Consider the following 20,001-nt stretch of genomic DNA (forward strand, 5'->3'; position numbering starts at 1 on the left):
TTTTTTCCCCCTAGTGAAAATACATATGTTGTTGGAGGTATTTCTCTGCCAAATACAATGTTTGGCTATTTCATCTTGAGTGCTATATATAACTTTCTGAAAATGTCAGAACATCTTATGCAGACAGCAGAGAACATCTACGTCCTTGGGTGGAACCAATTTACCTGTAAAGTCTGAAACATTTTTGAGTGTCATATAAACAGCCACAGGTTGCTTGTTGACTAACCAAGCATCTCAAAGCATGTGTCTGAACTTTCATTTTTCTTTTCCAATTGTAAAAAGCTATACATCCTTTTTGTACTCTGAAAGTTATACAGACATACCACAATATCCCTCACCCACAAATATGGTAGCTGCGGTGGGGATGTATGGATGAGAAACACTTTTCTAAGGAAGCAAACAAAACAAAACAAAAAACCCAAAAAACAAATCTACAGTGGGGTACAGCCAAATCCAATTTTCCAACCTACCTTTATTAAAAGCAGCTGGTTAATGACTTGCAGTAGGAAAGGAATGTTATTTATTTAAAAAGCAATTCTCAAAAAAAAAATAAAAAAAATAAAAAAAAAATAAAAAGCAATTCTCTATGGCCCTTCCCTTTTGGTTATTTTCTAAATTATTTTATGTATTTCTCTGGTGAATGGAAAAAGGTATTTGCCTTCCTGATATCCCACTTTAATAACTTTCTTAATGTCTGAAAGTTAGATCTAAACTGATATTAAAATGAAAAAGTGCTCCTCCACTCATTTTCTAACAAAAACAAAAATATATTAGGTAAATTTCAAAACTCCAGTTATGTCAAAAAAAAAAAAAGTGACTTCTGTATTCTCTAGGAGCAGGTATAAAACATCAGAGATCTCCCCCAAACCACATTATAAACACAAACACATTTTCCACCTCTTCCCACACGTTTCTTCTCCCAGGAAACCTACACACATCTACCGCTTATCTAGTATTTTATGCAGCTTTTTGGAAAGCTGCTTGACACGCAAGACCCTTTTGAGAACTGTAAAGCGGTGGTCAGTTACGTGACCTTTCCTGACTTCCTAAGTCAAGAGCTGCAGATGCAGCAGTACCCCCCTTGGCCCCCTGAGAGCTGTCGTGCAGAGAAATTCAGGATAACTCCCCCCCCCCTTTTTTTTATTCTTAACTAGGAACCCCCAACTTTTAGGCTCCATGTAACGGGCTCGAAACCAATGAATCGACAGGATGTGAACTTAGAATTCTTGTTCCCGAGGCAAAACCAATCCTTCCCGGGGGGCCCCTCTGCCTTTCCTTTCCTCACCCCTTCCCTTTCCCAGCGCCCGAGTAACGGGGGAATTAGGAGACTTTTATAGGTTTATAATAGTCTTTGAAATACAGAAACCTCTTGTTGGAAAGTTCCTGAGGTAAAGGGAAACCTACGACGTCGACTATTGGTGCAACCGTGAAAACTTCCAATTTTGAGACAAGAAACGAAAACACAGCAGCGCGCCGGCTTAGCCTGCCACATTCCGCGTCCTCCTTCCCCTTTAATTTTGTCCGCGCGCTACCCTAACCCGCTCGGGGCGGTCCGTAACCGCAGCCCCGGCCCCGCCCCCGGCCCCGCCCCCGGCCCCGCCCCCGCCCGTCCACAGCCAACCGGAGCGCTCAGCACAAACGCGCTCCGCCCCCCGGCGCCAGGAGGCGTGGCCTGACGCGGAGGCGAACCATCCGCCCCGCCTCCCCCCCAGGGGCGGGGCTACCTCCCAGCCACCTCCTCCTCGGAGGCGGGCCCGGCATGACGTCACCCGCAAGGCCCGCCCTGGTTGGAGGGACTTCAGAAGAAACCAGGGCGGGAAGGGGGCGGGGTCTAGTTTCCCTGGTAACGGGTCGCGGCGGTCCCGGCGGCGGCGGCCGCCGAGGTGTGTGGGCCCGAGCCCACGCCGGGCGCTTCCTGCCGGCTCCGTGATGGCGGCCGCGGCGGCGGTGGCCGCGCCGGCAGGTGTGGAGGATGGAGTGCCTCGGTCCCGCGGCGAAGGGGCAGGGGAGGCGGTCGTGGAGCGGGGGCCCGGCGCGGCCTACCACATGTTCGTGGTGATGGAGGACCTGGTGGAGAAGCTGAAGCTGCTCCACTACGAGGAGGACCTCCTCCGGAAGCACAACCTGAAGCCCCCGTCCAGGTGGGTGCCCCCGTCCTCCAGCGCCGGGTGCCGACCGGGCCCCCGGGACAGGCCGCCTCCGGCCTCCGGGAGCCTGGAGCGCCAGGTAGCACCTGCCGCCACCTGCTAGCCAGGAGGGGCACCTCTCCCCGAACCTGGCGGCAGAGGCCGCGGAGCCCCCGGTTAGCCTTGGTTGGTTGGTAGAGGAAAGTTTCAGAAGACGGCCTGGCTCTCCTGGTCCTGAAAGCACACACGCACCTCCACAAAACTGTTTGTTTTTTTCTGTTTATAAAAGTCATAAAAGTACCTAGTGTAGAGGACTCAGAAAAACACAAGAAAGTGTGTGTGTGGGGGGGAATACTGACCTCACCCCTAAGCCCCCTCGGCCCACAGGTGAGCCCCGTCACCGTCTTGGCTCCAGCTCTAGTTTTGGTGTTTCCTCTGCGACTGGTAACTGTGAGTACCCAGGGCCTCCCCTGACTCTACATGCAGTCAGGAAACTTGTTGACTCGCTGCTCTGGTTGAAAAGCCTTGGCAATAACCGTGCTCCCAGAAACTAGGCCGTGGGAAAGGCCAGTGACCCCAACGACTGTTAGAACCGTGTGTAGCAGACGACCGAGAATTCTGCCCTTGCTCCTGGTGGGGAAAAGCCCATCGCATCCTGAAGTCAGGGCCAGGAGTTGTTGAGGGTGATGCATGGCTAGCACTCCATCTTTCAATCCACAGCTTAGTGACGGCCGGATAAATAAGTTAGTACTTAACATTTGTTTATGGTCTAAAATGCAATTTAGATGGAGAATCTGTAATGCTTGCTTTTAATGGCTATACCTGGCCGAAGGTAATTTCCCTGGACAGTTTTGATCTCATTCCTTGCTCTCTTCCAAGGACTTGAATTTTAAGAGATACATAGGCTCTGTGTAAACTGCCCATATGATCAAGGCCGTCCATAATAGGAGAAAAGTTAGAGGGAAAACTGGTGTTGCTTGATCCATGATAGAAGTTTTGGGAATTGGGGGCAGCCCCGGGTGGCTCAGCAGTTTAGTGCCTGCCTTCCGCCCAGGGTGTGATCCTGGAGACTCAGGATCAGGTCCTACGTTGGGCTCCCTGCATGGAGCCTACTTCTCCCTCTGTGTCTCTGCTTCTTTTTCTGTGTCTCTCATGAATAAATAAATAAAATCTTTAAAAAAAAAAAAAAAGAAATTCTGGGATTGGGAATTACTGCTTCAATGAATCAGGATAATCTAAACAACCAACATTTTCTATGATAAAAATGCATTTTTGTTCCCAAGTATATTTTTCAAAATAAAAGAAAATGGTTTTAAGGTTCTAGTGATATAACCCTCTGTACAACTTCCTAAGGAGTTCTGCAGGATATTGTGAATCATGGATTTGCGTGGCAATATCCCAATTTAATGGTTCCCAGAGTGTGGTCATCAGACCAAGCAGCAGCATCACTTTGGAACTTGTTAGAAATGCAATTCCACAAGCCCTTTCCCAGGTCTACTGCATCAGAAATTCTAGGGGTGGAGCCTACAGGTCTGTTTAACAAGCCTTTCCAGTGATTCTGATACATGCTTAAGTTTGAGAAACACTGTCCTAGTCTGGAGGATTTATCAATATCCAGTCCTCTGTCCTGGAGTTATCATCAATCTGTAAGGAAAATCTCACCTTGAAAGTGTTGTGAACGTACACCTGGAAGGACCTCCTGACCTTTTTCTTCTCAGCTGTTATCAGAACATTTGCATGTACCTGCAGGAAAAAGTTTGGGAAGCATGAAAGAGCAGACTGATGATTCTAAGGAAAAACAGTTGTAATAGCCACAAATACAATTAAAGCTGCACATAAAATTAATAACTGCGAAGACAAACTAAGAACTTTGATCAAACTGACTTGAATGTTGTGAGCAAGTTTATTCTTAACCTATTTAAGTATAAATCATATTGATCTTCATAGGACTGTTTTTAGTAAGCTAGAGTATTTAGCAAAAGTCAGCAAATGTTTGTTAGACTGTGGATGTGATACTCCATGGTTCTTAATCCTGCCACCTTAAAACCATCTAGGAAGTTTTTGAAACATACTTGTACTGGGGCTTTATTCCCAGAAGTTCTGATATAATTCATAAGGGAAGAAGCAAGGTTTGGTCTGGTAGCAATAGTTCGATGAGCTCCTCAGGTGCTTCAAATATGCAGCTAAGATGAGGACAACTGTTTAACATACCTGATAGGTTGGGAACAGTATGTAAAGATACCAGTGACATTGTAAAAACTGTAAAAATGCATAGCGAATAATCATTAAAGTCTTTTTTTTAACTCTGAAATTCTCTTAATTCCCAATTACCATTTTCAAGAGATACTCTCTTATTCATTATTCCTGACATGTAAATGATTTTGGCAAAAGTTGTACATGATCAGTTTTTTAACATGCCCTGAATTTACTGGGTCTAAGATATTTGATCTAATATTTTGTGTATAGTAGTAGTTGCCCTAGTCCTATTGGTTAAAAACTTTAATATGAGTATTGTGGATTACTGGAAACTTCAGAGTGATTTATAAATGTCTTTTGATTTTAAAGCCGTTAAAAAATAGTTCTTTAGCAATTTTGGGCTTAGTCTCTTTAGTTACCATAAAGTTGTTTGCAATACTTCATATTTCATCCTCCCTGCCTTGTTTTGAAACAGACATTATTTTGCACTGCCTACCAACCCTGGTGAACAGTTCTACATGTTTTGCACTCTTGCTGCTTGGTTGATTAACAAAGCAGGACGCCCTTTTGAGCAACATCAAGAATATGATGACCCCAATGCAACTATATCTAACATATTGTCTGAGCTTCGATTATTTGTAAGTGTAAATAACTCTTTTTTCAGAATGTTATCAAGTTATAAATTTTAATACTGATAATTCAATGTAGATGCAACCCTTTTAGATGAATTTTCTATGAATATGCCTATACACACCCATACATACATATATAAAATTATGTCTGGATTTTTTTCAGATAAAACCTCAGAATGGTTGATATTACAATATTGATGCTACTTCTAAAAATGTTCAGTGTATTCTTTATAGCCCAAAGTAATAATATTTTTCTTAATCTTGTTATGTCTCAGAGGTAAATTTATGGATACTTAGTTCTCCTTCTAAAAAATGATAGTAGGAAGCTGAAACACTGTATTTTGAAAGGGAGCTTTGATTTAATAGACCATGATAGCAGTTGTACTTTTCATTTCTGACTTTTCCTGGGGGACATGCAGTAAGAATTTTTGGCACACATGTTATTAATTTTTGACAACTGATTCACTCTGTCTTTCCTATGGTTGCTTAATGATGGGATACCAAGCTAGTAGGTTTACTGTTTTTTCACCCTACCAGGATCAATTACTTGTTCTGTCATGAGGTTATTGCCTTTCAATTTGATACCTTTGACAATAAAACATCTTCATTTTCCTTTAGTTTTTTATGTATCAATGGATTGAAAGATGGATTTCTGAGAAGCAACATAATTACAGTTATTTTAAATCATATCTGAAAAGTAGAGAAGTGATACATTTATTCAGCAGTACTTTGCTTAAAATATTTTGACATTTGGAATATAAATAACAAATAATACCCTGTTTATCTTTTGTATTTCAGGGCAGAACTGCAGATTTTCCTCCTTCAAAATTAAAGTCAGGTTATGGAGAACACGTATGCTATGTTCTTGACTGTTTAGCAGAAGAAGCATTAAAATATATTGGTTTCACTTGGAAAAGGTAAAAATTACCCAATCTGGCAATAGTAATTTTATGTGGATAGCTTTTTCCTCTGTGGGTTCAGAGCTATTTAATTGAACTGACAAAAAGTATTTCCTCTTGACTATTCTAAGCTGAAAATGCATAGAAATGTCTGCATAGACAAAATTGGAATATCTAGTATATTCACACTAGTTCTGATTTTATCATGTCCCTTCCCAGTTCAAATATATAAATTATTAAAGGTTTAACTGTAACTGAATATCTTCATCAATGTAGGAAATTTTTTCAGGGTCTCTTTATTTATACACACAAGGATAGTATATTCGTGGGGGTAACTGATAGCTGTAGATTTAAGGAAAAAATGGAAATTAATATAGTACTTTAAGTGGAATTTTCTCTTTTGCTTATAGATACTGGCAAAAATAATAGCCACCTGAAAAAGCCATGTGACACTCTCTTAGACATTGTTCATTGCTTCTTTCTCTATCCTGATAGTGATTTGTTTATGCTTCTAATATTGTATTTATCCCTTGGTATTAAAGACATTTGTTTACAGGTGTGGATTTCTTGCCAGAAACTATGAACTCTTCATATGTACTGTATGGCAGTTAGCATAGCACTTTGTATATCATAGATACTCAATAAATGTCGATCTTGTGGGTAAGAGAATAAAATATTCAGAAACTATCAATTTATATAAGGTATAGTTAGGAAATACATAAATTTGGTTCTTTGAAGATTGGAATTATTGACAGGTTAGAGATTGTGAAAATCATTATTCAGGTAAGACATGAGCAAGCAGTGCTTTGGGATGAGAAAAAATTTCTTTGGAAAGGTGTATATATTGTTCCCTGTTAATATTTTAATGTATATTTAATTATATTCTCATGTAAATAATCTATTCCCTTATTAATAAGTACTTAAAAAATGTACTTGACTTAGGTCATCATCAACTTGAACCATATGAAATTACTGATATTAACCTATCACTGAACTAAAAAATGTCAGTTTCATATGCTTCAACCTAAATATTACCAGTTAGTGCAATATAAGGAATAAACTACATGATTCACATTACTTCTTTATTAGACTCCAAGAAAAGTTATGAGATGTGCTACCCCATTTGGGATTTTTTAAATATCATTAAATTTATTGCACAATGTGTTCTAAATTCACCTGAAGTGATTGGTATCTCAACCACTATTCAATTTTGTACCTCCTTTGTTTCTAGGCATATTTAATTCTTGACCATGTATTGTGATTTGGATAATTTATAAGGATTGTGAATACATGGGGAGAAAAGGGGGAAAATATTAAAAGTAGGCATCAGATAATATGTCAGCTACATAACATGTAAATTACATAGAAATTACATATTTATAGATGATTATTTTACATATTAAATATGTCAAAGCAAATCCTAGAAGAACACTGCTTTTGAGATATTATCTAATTCTAATTAATAAAATAGAAAATTTATTCCTTAAGAAGATTGATTTGGTTCTCAGTACTTTCTTTCCTTAATATTAAATGTTGATTTTTGTATTTTGTTAATCTCTCTGAGGTATGGATTTTTCAATAGGTTTCTAGAAATAAACTTAAATACTTTCAGATATTTTTAATATGGAAAATATATGTCATTAATCTTGCTGGGGAAATGGTCATTCAATACTTAGGACCATTGAGTAGATTTTGGAAGCTAGAAAGCTGGGACCCTTCTTATTTTATCAAAATAAATTTCAGATCTGTCAAAAATGTAAATGTAAAAAATGAAACCATAGGCGTACTAAAAGGTCAAAGAAGGGTGGGACGTGTCATATGAGGGAAAAGCCTTGTATATGATGTTAAAGCTACTAGGATCCATGCAAGAAAAGGTTGCCAAGTGTGTGTAATAAGAATTGTAACAGTCCTTAATAGCCAAAATTGTAAGTGATAAACTAGGAAAATTGTTTCTAACACAAGTTAGGCAAAGCATTAAACTTCTTAAGATACAAAATAACCAATTAAAACATGAAAAAGTATTCACCCACTCTCTGAAGGAAATGCAATTAAAACAAGAGATTTTTCACTTATATGGTTGGCAAAGATTAATGTTTGTTTACAATATTGGTAGACATGTAATAGTGATTATGGAAGGGGGCTAAGAAAGGACAAGATCCAGTGTAGAGGAAATTCTTGATATTCACATTATGCCCTTTTATCTTGTTAAAATGTTTTGTTTTTAACTCTCATCTCATACTAAGCCTTATTATTTTAGACCAACATACCCAGTGGAAGAATTAGAAGAAGAAACTGTCCCAGAAGATGATGCAGAATTAACATTAAATAAAGTGGATGAAGAATTTGTGGTATGTGTATTGCTGAACATTTTGTTTCTTTCTACCTTTGAATTCGTTTCCCTTCTCTTAATTCCCCCAGACTTCTATTTTTAGTAATATATTTCATTTCATTGTTTCTAGAGTAAAAAAGCTTTTAAATAGAGCACCACACATCAGTTGTTTAGACCTTTGGTTAAGTTAATGCTCATGTTTTCTAATGATTGAGGTCTGAATTATAGCAGAGGTTCTTAAACTGTAGACAGGAAATTGTGGACTACTGGTTATATGAGTAAATATTTTATTAGCACCATTCATGATTTGAAATGGGCCATAAATAATAAAGAACTTGAAAAAGAATAATAAGATTTAGGATTAATATATTCTACTTCGTAAGAACACTATTCATTTCTCAGGAACTCCTGTATGCTTCTAAAATTAGGGTAAATGCTACCCTTTAGGAATTTTTAAAAATAGTTATAAATACCAACATTATTTAAATATTTTGGCAGCATCTGGGCCTTTACAATTCTTAACATTCTATTCATATTGTGAAAGTAAATGATCAAGTGTGTATAACAGATTAAACTAATAAAATGGTAGAGAAAAAGAACACTTTCTCAGATCCAGAGATGGAATGACCCTGGTGTTTTAGGAAGTATACCTATGATCTGGAACTGAAATAGCAGGAAAAAGACCCTTTTTTGAAGTGTATTTTATTGTCATAGACCAATTACATTTTCCAAGTGAATTTTTAAATCAATAGATAATAAGTATATTATGTATTTCATCTTAATTTATTAAGCTATTATATGCTTAAAAATCACTGCATTGTTTTATAGCAAATGCTAAAACTAACCATTAAATAAATTAGACTATATTCAAATAGTAGAATATTATATAGCCATTAAAATTGTTTACAAAGAAATGTTAGTGACATAGGGATGATAACTTATGCTGTACACATAAACCCAAGTATATAAAATATACAAAAAAGGAAAAATAATAATGTTAACATTAGTTATATATGGGTAGAAAGATCATGGATGATTATTTCCTTTTTTATGCTGCTTTGTATTGTCAAAGTTTTTTTAACATGTATCAGTAGTGTAAATATTTTAAACCATAAATAGAAAAAAGAAGACTGTTACTTATAGAAGGAAAAACACCATTGTAAAACTAATCAACTTAAAAAATACCTTTTAAAAATGTACATTTTAAAAGTTAAGGTAAATATATATTCATTCATTCTGCATGCATTTTATTGAGCACCTGTTGGGCAAGACCCTGGTGGAACTACATGTACAAAAGCTCTGAAGCAGGAAAGAGCTTAGCTTGATCCAGGAACTGAGAGAAGACCATTGGGGCCAGATTTCCTCAGTGAGGCGGGTATGTGCATGTGTGTGGTTTAGGATTGATAGGAAAGATAGACCAGGTCCAGATCATTTTGGCCATTTTAAGGAGTTTTGACTTATCTTTGTGTAATAGATCTTTCCATTCAGGCTCAGGAAATGCTAAGTTCTCATATATTCCCATTTGTTCATCTCATTTATTTTACTCAGGTATTTTCCTCATCTTCTCTCTTTAGTAACTATTTATTAGTTAACGGTTTATAGACAGACACCTGGCCCTAGTGCATCAACATTTAGCTTCAGAGACATAACTCAAAACTGTCAGTCAGGAAAAAAAAAGTACAAAAACCTACTAGTCAGACTATAATTTTGCACTTTTTTTTATATCTCCACGTTATTGTGCAGTGTCTGGTGCAAAGTGGGCGTTCATTAACTATTTGACTACACAATCAGCTGTCAGCAAATTGTTACATAACTTTTAGAAATATAGCTAGTTTTTTCTGAGAACCTTTTAAAGTCCAAAGCAGCATCATTAGGTGTGTAAATTAGAGAAACAAACTAGAAAGTAGCCTCTTTTCACATTTCTTCCCAACTGTAAGGTAAAGACCTCCTGAAGGACTTACTCAAAGGTTGCTTCTGAGGCTGCTGGTTCCCTTATGTCAAGTCTCTTGAATTTTTTCCTTTTCTTTCTTACTGTCATTTTAAGGAGCCCTCCCATTACCTCTCCCATTCCTTTTAGTAAGGAGATGAGTGCCAAAAAGTGTTTGGGTAGTGGGATGTTACATTATTTTGTTGCCAGAGATTGCAGGTTGGCTCAACGGTGGAAAAGATAATTTCTGACAAAGTTCTGCTATAATCGTCTAGAAACTAGAATCCTTCAGTTTTAAACTTGTCAAATCAAGATAGGACACATTGATAACTTAAAAAACATTTATTGGTCACAAAACAATATTTTCACCTGCTCTATATAATCATATACTTATTAATTGGCACAGAATTAAGAGGGTACATAGTACATATTAGACAAAGAAATGGTAGGAAATTGTTGAGTGTCTTCTGAATTACTGAAATCAGAATCCTTTTAGTTTATTTTAAAACTTTTTTCTAAGTCTGTTTATATTTGGATTCCTTTTGAATGCTCTCTTACTAATACGTAGTAAGTTAAATCCTTTTTTTTTTTGACTGCCTACTATTAAAGCTTTTTACCTATTAGCATTTAATCCAGTACTAATTCAACAAGTATTTATTGATTCCCTATGTAAACAGTACTGATTAGGTTATTGTAAAAGCATAATAAACTTGTCTCTTCTCCCATGGGCATTGTCATTGGCATTTAAATCATTTACTCTGGTTGTTAAGTAGGTCATTGTCAGTGCAAACACAGAATAAACTGAGCTTCATCTCAAAGGTGTGTATCTGCATTTATGGTTAAGATTTAAAATGTAAACAGTTACATCAATTTTGTCTATATGTCTGTGCTCCACTGCCCATCTTCCCTAAAAAGTAAATGTAAAAAAATGTAAACATAAAAAAAGTAAATGTCACTTGAGTATATTTATGCTCTGCATTTATATTGCTTCATATTTTATATATATAAAAAAATCTTTCCAATTTCCCAAAGATTAACATAGTTCTCATAGCTTACTTAGTGGGCCCACCCTGAGTATCAGAGTAGTTCTGGGAGGGACCCTTAGAATCTGCACCCTAACAAGCTCCCAGGTGATGCTGACGCTGACGCTGACTGTCTTAGAACCACATTTTGGGAACCACTGTCTTACATCTTCTGAGTCCTTGAAGATAAAGATTATTTTTGAACTCTCTCACTGCAGCTTTGTAGAACTGGATATGTGGAAGTGTCCACTAAATAACACACACTTACTATGTTGTTTTGTTTTTTTCCTTTGAGGCCTACACTCCATTCACTGTCTTAGCATGTGGTTAAACCTCTTGTTCAGTTTTTTACCCACTTTGTCACTTGTCACCATGAAGACATTTGAAGAGAAAGGGGAGATATTTTTTGTTCTACATGCTTTAAAACCTGCTCAGACTCCATTTTTTGCTGTATTTTGGGAAAGGGATTGCCTCTCAAAGGGTCACTTTTGACCCTACCCCCCACTCCAATTGGTTCAGAGATCAGGACCAGCTTGGAATCTACCTGAAGTATGTTTTAAGATAGTTAATATCTGAGATACAAGGTTAGTATCTAAAATATATATTCCATATCTTTAAATAGATTTAATATTTTAATATCTTTGCTTTTTTTAAAGATTTATTTATTTATCCATGAGAGACACAGAGAGAGAGAGAGAGAGAGAGGCAGAGACACAGGCAGAGGGAGAAGCAGGCTCCATGCAGGGAGCCCGACGTGGGACTCGATCTCCGGTCTCCAGGATCACGCCCTGGGCTAAAGGCAGCACTAAACTGCTGAGCCACCCGGGCTGCCCTTAATATCTTTAAATAGTTTTAGGGGCCATGGGCCAAGCAGTACTAATGACTAACCTTATTAATTTATTAAACTTGAGCATATAAAAGACGAGATGTCAAAAATATGCATTAATGGGATTGGTCCCTGGAGCAGGTGAAAATATTCTGTCAACCTCATTGTTGTCCATTTTCATTGTTTTCTCAAAATTGCCATTAACTCCTTCCATTATCTCTCCTATTTCAGATTTGCCACTGTGCACTGTTTCTTTTGTCTTCTTCTGTTTATTTAGCCCTAGTTTTATAGCAATAGTTCTTCCATCTTTTTTTTTTTCTTTTTTTCAGTGACTATAAAAAGGCCCTATTTTAAAAGGTATCATCAAAACCTCAAAAAAACAGATGAGCTGCTAATAACATTATGCCCTACTTTATGCACACCACTGGGCTTTTAAATACTCTTTCCTGCATTAGTCTTTGTATCGAGCTTAGTATATTATGTATGTAAAAACTATAAATACATTTTTAAAATAATAACTTTTTATAATTATTAACTTTTAAAATCCTTATTTTTCTAAGGAAGAGGAGACAGACAATGAAGAAAACTTTATTGATCTCAACGTTTTAAAGGCCCAGACATATCGCTTGGTAAGTAACATGGGATACGCATAGGACCAACAAGCAATCAGTACACTTGTACCACTGGGAATTGAAACAAATAGAAACCATTGTTTGCCATAGTTTTGTGCATCATGTGAAAAGTAGCTCTTAAAAATTGTTTCCTATATATAAAATGTTATAATTACAGCAAATATTAAAATCCAGAGGGCCAAGTGGGTCAGCCTCCTGTCTGTACCATGGAAAATCAACACAGTGCTCCTCATGTAAACCGAAAATAACTTGTCATTTTTTATTATAGAAAGACATTATTTGATTTCAAGTTATTTTCCATTATAATTGGGTAGTATTGAATGGTCTTGATTATAGGAAAATACTTCAATGGTAATTCTTTGAAATAAATTAGACTCTTTTAAGACTGATACATGGATAAGTAGTCAGACATTGCTTTAAGTCAGTGTTTGCTCTGTTATAATTAGGAAATAAATCTACTCTATAAATGAGAACCAACTCAGTGAGATATTTCAAAAGTACATAAGGGATTTTTATGTTTTCCTGTATGTATATTTCAATAAAGTGATAACTATTGCTTGCTCAAAAAGGTATATATATGGAATATAATATTCTCATTTGCCCTTAATTTGATTTTTCTTGTGAAAATTCTTTTTTCTTTTATTTTAAGATTTTATTTATTTATTCATGAGACACATAGAGAGAGAGAGAGAGACAGGCAGAGGGAGAAGCAGGCTCCATGCAGGGAGCCCGACATGGGACTCGATCCCAGATCCAGATCTCCAGGATCACGCCCCAGGCCGAAGGCGGCGCTAAACTGCTGAGCCACCCGGGCTGCCCTTTCTTGTGAAAATTCTATAAACAAATTTAGATATAGTTTTAGGCACATATCATGAAGACTTGGTTGGCCATCCCATCCCATCCCAGGATGATCTCCTCTTTTATCATTTACTGCATTAGAATTGTTAGTCAGCATTATTTGTTATTGTTAATGATATGTTTGTTGTTTCCTGCTCAACTTGAGTGCAATAAAATATAATGAGTATTATTGTAGCTAAGCTGCTTGAATGTGTGAGTTGACTTTAATACATTTAATACTTACTGGATGTCTGATCTTGCACAGGTTTCCAAAATTCTTGTGCCTTATCTTCTTCATCTGTAAAATGAGGATAGAAATGTTAAATTTTTAAAGATTAAAGGAGTTACTCCATATAAAGTATTTATAATGATATCTGACACGTAGAAAGTGCTCAGTAAGTGTTGGCAAAAACCAAAACCACACCTTCTTCCCACATTCCCCTTCTCAATTCTGATTTGTATAAGTTCTTTGATTATAGGAGATAATTATCATTTTTTATATTCTCCATAGTGTAACACAGAAGATGCCAAATAAATGAATTCATTCATTCATTCTTAAAAGATTGAATGTATTCTTATTGCTCAATTGAAATTGAGATCATCTGATACAGTTTATCAGGATAATGTGTTGACATTTTAATCCAAACTCCATTTGTAGCAGTGCGTTTGCAAATCGCTTTGTAGTTTTCAAAGTACAGTTGGCCCTTAACAATATGGGTTTGAACTGCACAGGTGCACTTACACGTGGATTTTTTTCTGATAAATACAGCACAATACTGTAAATATATTTTCTTATGATTTTTTCAATAACATTTTCTTTTGTCTTTATTGTAAGAATACGGTATATATCGCATGCAAAATATGTATTAATTAATCAGTAAGGCTTCCAGTCAACAGTAGGCTATTAGAAGTTAAGTTTTTGGGAGGTGCCTGGGTGGCTCAGTTAGTGGAGCATTCCACTGTTGATTATTGGCTCAGGACATGATCTCAGGGTCGTGAGATCAAGTCCCACTTTGGCTCGTGCTCAGTGAGGAGTCTTCTTGAGTCTCTCTCTCTCTCTGTCTCTCCTTCTCCCTCTGACCCTCCTCCCCTACTTGCACATGCACACTCTCTCTTCAAGGAAATTTTTTTGTAATTTAAAAAAATAAAGAAGTTTTAAGGGAGTCAAAAGTTATACCCAGGTTTTCGGTTTTGTGGGGGTCAGCACCCCTAACACTTGCATTGCTCAAGGGTCATTTGTACTTTGAAACACATTCTTTATGGACCTTGTGAAGTATTTGGGTAGATGTTATCTCCCTTTTACAGATACAAAAACTTAAATTTGTAACCTTGGGACAGTACACTCTTTAAAAACTAATAAAATTATAGTAGCTGAATTTGAATTATGTGTTCTCTAAACTCTTAAGTCTATTGCTTTTTTTGCTTTCCCTTATATAAGAGTTCAGCAGGATAGGTATGGTTTGAATCCTGTGTTAAGGAAGGCCACTGTGGTACTCTATGTTCCTGTATGTGTTGAAGATATCGGCAAAGTTCTCCTGCAGTATAAGAGAAGAAAACAAAATGAATGTACAGTTGTTCTTAGAACAAAACTGTCAATATATGTTATTTATTCTTTCATTGATGGTATAAATAGAGACCTCTAAAGGCCACCTGGGATTCCCTCTGCACAATGGTTTGAGAATTGGGAAGGATTTAAAGTAATTTAATTTGCCTCTACCACTACTCTAAGTTCCTATTGGTTCTGATTTCAATTTTTCACCTTAATTGATCTATATAAGTTTTCCCCTACCTGTGTGCCTTTATAAATTATCTAGGTATTATATCCTTTGGACAAAGATTATATAACATAAACCCCTTTGAGCTAAGCCTATATATTGTTGCATTTTCACAAGAGGAAGAAGTCTGAACACCAGGTGTTTGTGGATGGTCAGCCATGAAGTACTAATGAGGCAGAAAACCCTTTCATATTTTAAAAAATCTGGCAAGCTTATGATGTTGCCCACTAAAGCCATCTGCCTGAGACAGCTGTATCTGACTCTAGCTTATGATGGCTTACGCTGCTCTATCCCCAAGACAAAACTGCTATATAAGTTAGTAATAGAGATTTAAGATTTTATGTTTTATGCAGCAGGTGGACTCACAATGCAGAGGAAATATTATTTTAGCGAAGTTTCATGCAATGAGTTTTTCACTAGAACAAAAATGATATGTACTATCTAGAAAATTGATATACTATATGTAGATGTGACTGTGCTACCCCAGCCATTTATGGATTACAGCAGTCCCTCTCTACTTGTGGTTTTAAAACAAGAGATGCTTCTCCAATCATTCTTTATTCTCTCACCGGGCTTTATTTTTCCTTACATACCCTGGCAATGTATTAATTTCTATCTATTATCCAACTCAATCACTAGAATGCATTCTCTTCTAGAGTGGGAGCTTTCTTCAATATTTTTTCACCTGTGCCTGGTCTGTAGAAAGTGCTAAGTATTGAATAATATTGAATGAATACATGCATGAATGAATACTATTTTATATTTTTAATTTTATAAGCAAGGTATAGTTTAATCTTCATAGAGAAAAGGATGGCTCAACAATTATGTCCTCTTCTATGTACCGAGTAGGATAATGCAAGGAAGAGTCTACTTATATTCCTTTCTTTGATTAAATAAAGTGATGTCTAGATCCTAAAAAGTGGGCTTGCTCTTAAGTATCATGATAATGCAAGAAGATGAGCATACACAGCATTTTCTTGAGATTTGTGGTAAATGGAGTGAGAGAGAATATAAATGGAAAAGATGTGCTGCAGAGTATGTTCTCTGGAAGTGGACATGGACACCAGAGTTTGGGTGCAGGATGTTCATTGTAAAAGGAAGGGGCTAAAAAACTGGGCCAAGGGAGAAGTGTAGCTGTGACTCAGCCCTGACAAAGCTTGGAGCAACCTCCTGAAGAGCTCTGAAGCAAGTGTTGCCAGCTTAGCTCAGTCACTGGAGGCAGGCTGCCCTGGGAAGGTCATACTGCCAGGTTGGGGTGACCCTCTGTAGGTAAGACAGCCTGAGGTAGCCACAGCAGGAAGCTATCTGCTGGCCACATTGCCTGCAGGTAGGCAGCACATCTTTCCTTGGAAGGAGACCCGGTGGTCCATCTTCCTGACGACCACAACCTATATGAATCCTGTAACTGCTAATCTGAAGAATTCATAAGGAGATACCATGTGCCTCTGGACTAAAGTTTGAAGTGTCTGCCTACTAGGGCCATGACATGGCAGTAGTGTTTCATGAACACTGAAAATGGTGTTCTAAGAAAATGGTTGAATGCTTCTGGGAAGAAATCAGTTTATTTTGGAAGCAGTTGTTTTTCAGAACATGTATTACATACTCTGAAACCGTTTAAAAGTATGTTTTCTTGCCATTAGTTTTCTTGCCATTGTATGATGCCCTTTATAATTCTCTTACCACAATTACAGTTTTGCCAAATATAATATTGTCAAGAAAATAACCTTTGCAATTAGTGGGGGATTGTTTTATCTTCTGAATTTTTATTTGTAGGTTAGTTATTTGAATTTTGATAGAGCTTTTCTTAGAAGGAAAAAAAATAATGGATAAATATTAGTCTAGCCCACACAATTCCACATTCTCTCTGTCCCTCTGATTCCTGAATATTCTTGAAATCCAAAATTTAGCCAGAGACTCCTTGAGAGTGGTCATGAGGGAAGACACTGGTGCTGTATTAAAGCTCTCACAATTGGGCAGAGCTCCTGATGGAGGGGTACAGTAGAATTTCAGAGATGTGAGAGGTGGGAGCAGGAAAGGAGGGCTCTGGTGGTGAGGTGTTAGGGGCAGGTGTTGAGACCATTTCTAGTTTTATCTCGAGAATGTTAATTGGAAACTGCCTGCATGGTTGTGGCAGCTATACACTGTAATTACAAGTGGTCTTTGTAGCTCCCCTCCATTCTGAAGCTCAGTAGAATCATAGCAGCACTGTTGTGGCAGCATAACGCAGATGTGTCCTTCTCCTCCCCCAGTGGAAAAAAGATGGGAGGGAAGCTGTGCGCTCTGAGTTCTATTTTTAAATGTCCATCACTTCATTTCAAAACATTTTTTTCAAACATGCCATAGATACCATTCTTCCTTGAGATGCTAAATTTGAGGTTTTAGAAACCAAATTCTGAGTTAGACAGCATAAAACCAACTATCTCAAAAGGTTTAAACACAATTGGTTTTTAATTACTTAGCAAAAAATTCATTGTACCAAGAATGAGAGAATTTTTAGCTTAAAAAGCAAAAGCTGTAAGGAAGCAAAAATCTGAGCTTAGAATAAAAATGTCATCTCAGTTTTAGAGTGTCATTGTAGCAAGTCTGCAAGATTGTTTTCAAAAAAGGGAAGAAGATGGATCTACTTTGGTTAATATTTTAAATACTTTAAATTTTCATTTTACTTTTGATTTACATTTCACTTCTTGACAAAATGTCCTTTCTGGGTAACATAGGGGGGAATAGTACTGTTCTGCAATATAACTTGCTCCCTAAGTCACCATTGGTTTTGATTCCTGCATGAGGAAAATGTTTTTTCCTCTCCTTTCCTAAAACATTTGAGTGTTTGTCCTCCTGTGTTGTAACTGAGAAGTCTGTGGTTGGTATTTCACAGGAGAAACACAGTATCACATGTCTGAGCCTGATGGAACACATTATGACTGAGTAAATGCTTTTATTTCTCTGGTAACTAACCTGTACCACCTCATCAGTTTTACATCTGGAGGTGAATAGAAAATGTAGGTTAGAGAAAAAAAGCCGTACTTTGCCCTGCTCAGAAGAACCTCAAATGGCAGTTCTTGCTGGGTGTAAAAGGGAGTTTTGCTTGATCTTTAGCGTAGCTTTTGAATCCACACTTGGAATAGGGAAGATCCTTATTTCCATCCTGGTTTTTTATTGTGAACCTAAAAAGTAGGAAGTAAGGACTTCTCAAGGTCCTTTCCAGATCTGAGTCCATATCTCCAGCATCGACATCATGGTGGAAAATAATCCTTGGATCAAATAGTGACTGCATGTCACTAGACACTTAGCCTTAGTAAATTAACCTGTGACTCTGCTTTATCTGTACAGTGGTGACACAATTCTTCCCTGGGTTGCTTTGAGGTTAATATAACCTAACTTGTGGACAGCATGTAGCTTGATGCATTTCTTATTTCATATAATTTTTCACCTTTCCTAGAGTTTGGAACTAAGAGATTGGAATGTTATCAACATTCTTATGTACTGTAGGAAAGTAGGAAAAGCCCCAATCTTTCAATATAAGTAAGTTTCTAGATTGCTGTATTTTTGAGTAAGAAGCTTAGATAGGATATAAGTTATCAAGAATCTTACATTTTTATGTAAATCAGGAAGGCTTGGTGATGTTACATCTTTATTTTTATAATATGTCACATGGATTCCTATTGAAGGCCCACTAAACTAAATCTGCTATCACATAAGGTCTCCCCTATAGAGATGACTAAGGAGAATTTGATGAAAAGTAATATATTTTTTAAGATTCATTTGAGAGCTGTCATTTTATAAGTGGATAGATTATATTTCCGGAATCAATGCCAATAGCAGATATTTATTATGTAATTTAGTATGTTATATGGGTACCCAGAATGTGTGTTTCTCTCTGTCCTGTATAAACCTATATTCTTTAAATCCACCCAACCCCACCCATCCACTCTAGCTGTGTTAGTACTCTGAATATTTGTCTAATGATTCATTTTAATCTAGACATCTAGTTGGTCACTAAGACCCGCAAATGATGCTTTTGAAATATCTCTTATTTGTATCCTTTCAGCTATCTTTCAAGGTTACTTCCTCTTCATCTCCTGTCTGGATTATGTAAAATAATGGCGTGAATGGTCTTTGATCCTCATCCTTCAATCCCACCCTCACTCTTTTGCACAATGTTTTTCACCATAAGCTTTTATCGTACTTACCAAAATGACTTTTATAAGGTCATTCTGAGCTCAGTAACTTTTGATGGCTTTTCACTGACTACAGGCCAATTTATGTAGATTATAAAACAATGTTTTGGTCGGATGTCCAGACTCTTAGCAATTTGACAACTGTCCATATAGCCAACCCTATTTTATTCTGCTGGAATAACTTTATTTTAGATAAATGGATCCTCTCATAGGTTTTCAAACACCTTATGAGCAGATCTCTCATCTTTGTCTCCTACCTGAAATGCCTTCTCATCATCTCTCTACCTTACTCTTAAGCCTTCAAAGTTGAGCTCAAATTCTGCCTTTTTAGTGACAGCTTTCCAACTATCCCAGCCTCATTCAATTCTATGACCCACAAATCTGTAATCCATAACTCTTCATAAAACATAATTAGAATGTTCTTTCAGGAGGATTTTTATCATTTTATTAACTGTACCTGATATAGAATAGTACCTGGCATACAGTAGGTGCTAAATAAAGATTTCTAAAAGTCATTTGACCTTGCTTGTAACTCTTCTGATTTCCCTTCTGGCTGAGAGGACAAAATTCATATTCCTCAGCTTAGCTTCTGAGGTCTTTCATAAAGTAGTTAACTCTTTTTTAG

At 37.0% G+C, this 20,001-nt stretch overlaps 1 protein-coding gene and 1 long non-coding RNA gene across 3 annotated transcripts in view; one reads left to right on the forward strand and one right to left on the reverse strand.

Annotated features, from left to right (window-relative positions):
* The window catches only part of LOC144305372 (uncharacterized), a 165,265-nt gene that overhangs the window by 39,491 nt on the left and 105,773 nt on the right, over nucleotides 1-20,001 (reverse strand). For both annotated transcript variants that reach the window (XR_013372395.1, XR_013372396.1), the window contains 2 exons: nucleotides 13,671-13,724; nucleotides 3,789-3,869 (listed from right to left, as the gene is read on the reverse strand). This is a non-coding gene — a long non-coding RNA (uncharacterized LOC144305372). The remainder of the gene's footprint in view (nucleotides 1-3,788; nucleotides 3,870-13,670; nucleotides 13,725-20,001) is intronic.
* IFT57 (intraflagellar transport 57) overlaps nucleotides 1,861-20,001 on the forward strand; it is a 53,597-nt gene continuing 35,456 nt past the window's right edge. The window contains exons 1-5 of the mRNA XM_077884154.1: nucleotides 1,861-2,141; nucleotides 4,798-4,960; nucleotides 5,753-5,871; nucleotides 8,111-8,201; nucleotides 12,518-12,586. Coding sequence (XP_077740280.1) covers nucleotides 1,930-2,141; nucleotides 4,798-4,960; nucleotides 5,753-5,871; nucleotides 8,111-8,201; nucleotides 12,518-12,586 — 654 coding nt within the window. The 5' untranslated portion in view covers nucleotides 1,861-1,929. The remainder of the gene's footprint in view (nucleotides 2,142-4,797; nucleotides 4,961-5,752; nucleotides 5,872-8,110; nucleotides 8,202-12,517; nucleotides 12,587-20,001) is intronic.

Source organism: Canis aureus, chromosome 35 (genome assembly GCF_053574225.1).
Source record: "Canis aureus isolate CA01 chromosome 35, VMU_Caureus_v.1.0, whole genome shotgun sequence".
In the NCBI taxonomy this organism is placed as follows: domain Eukaryota; kingdom Metazoa; phylum Chordata; class Mammalia; order Carnivora; family Canidae; genus Canis; species Canis aureus.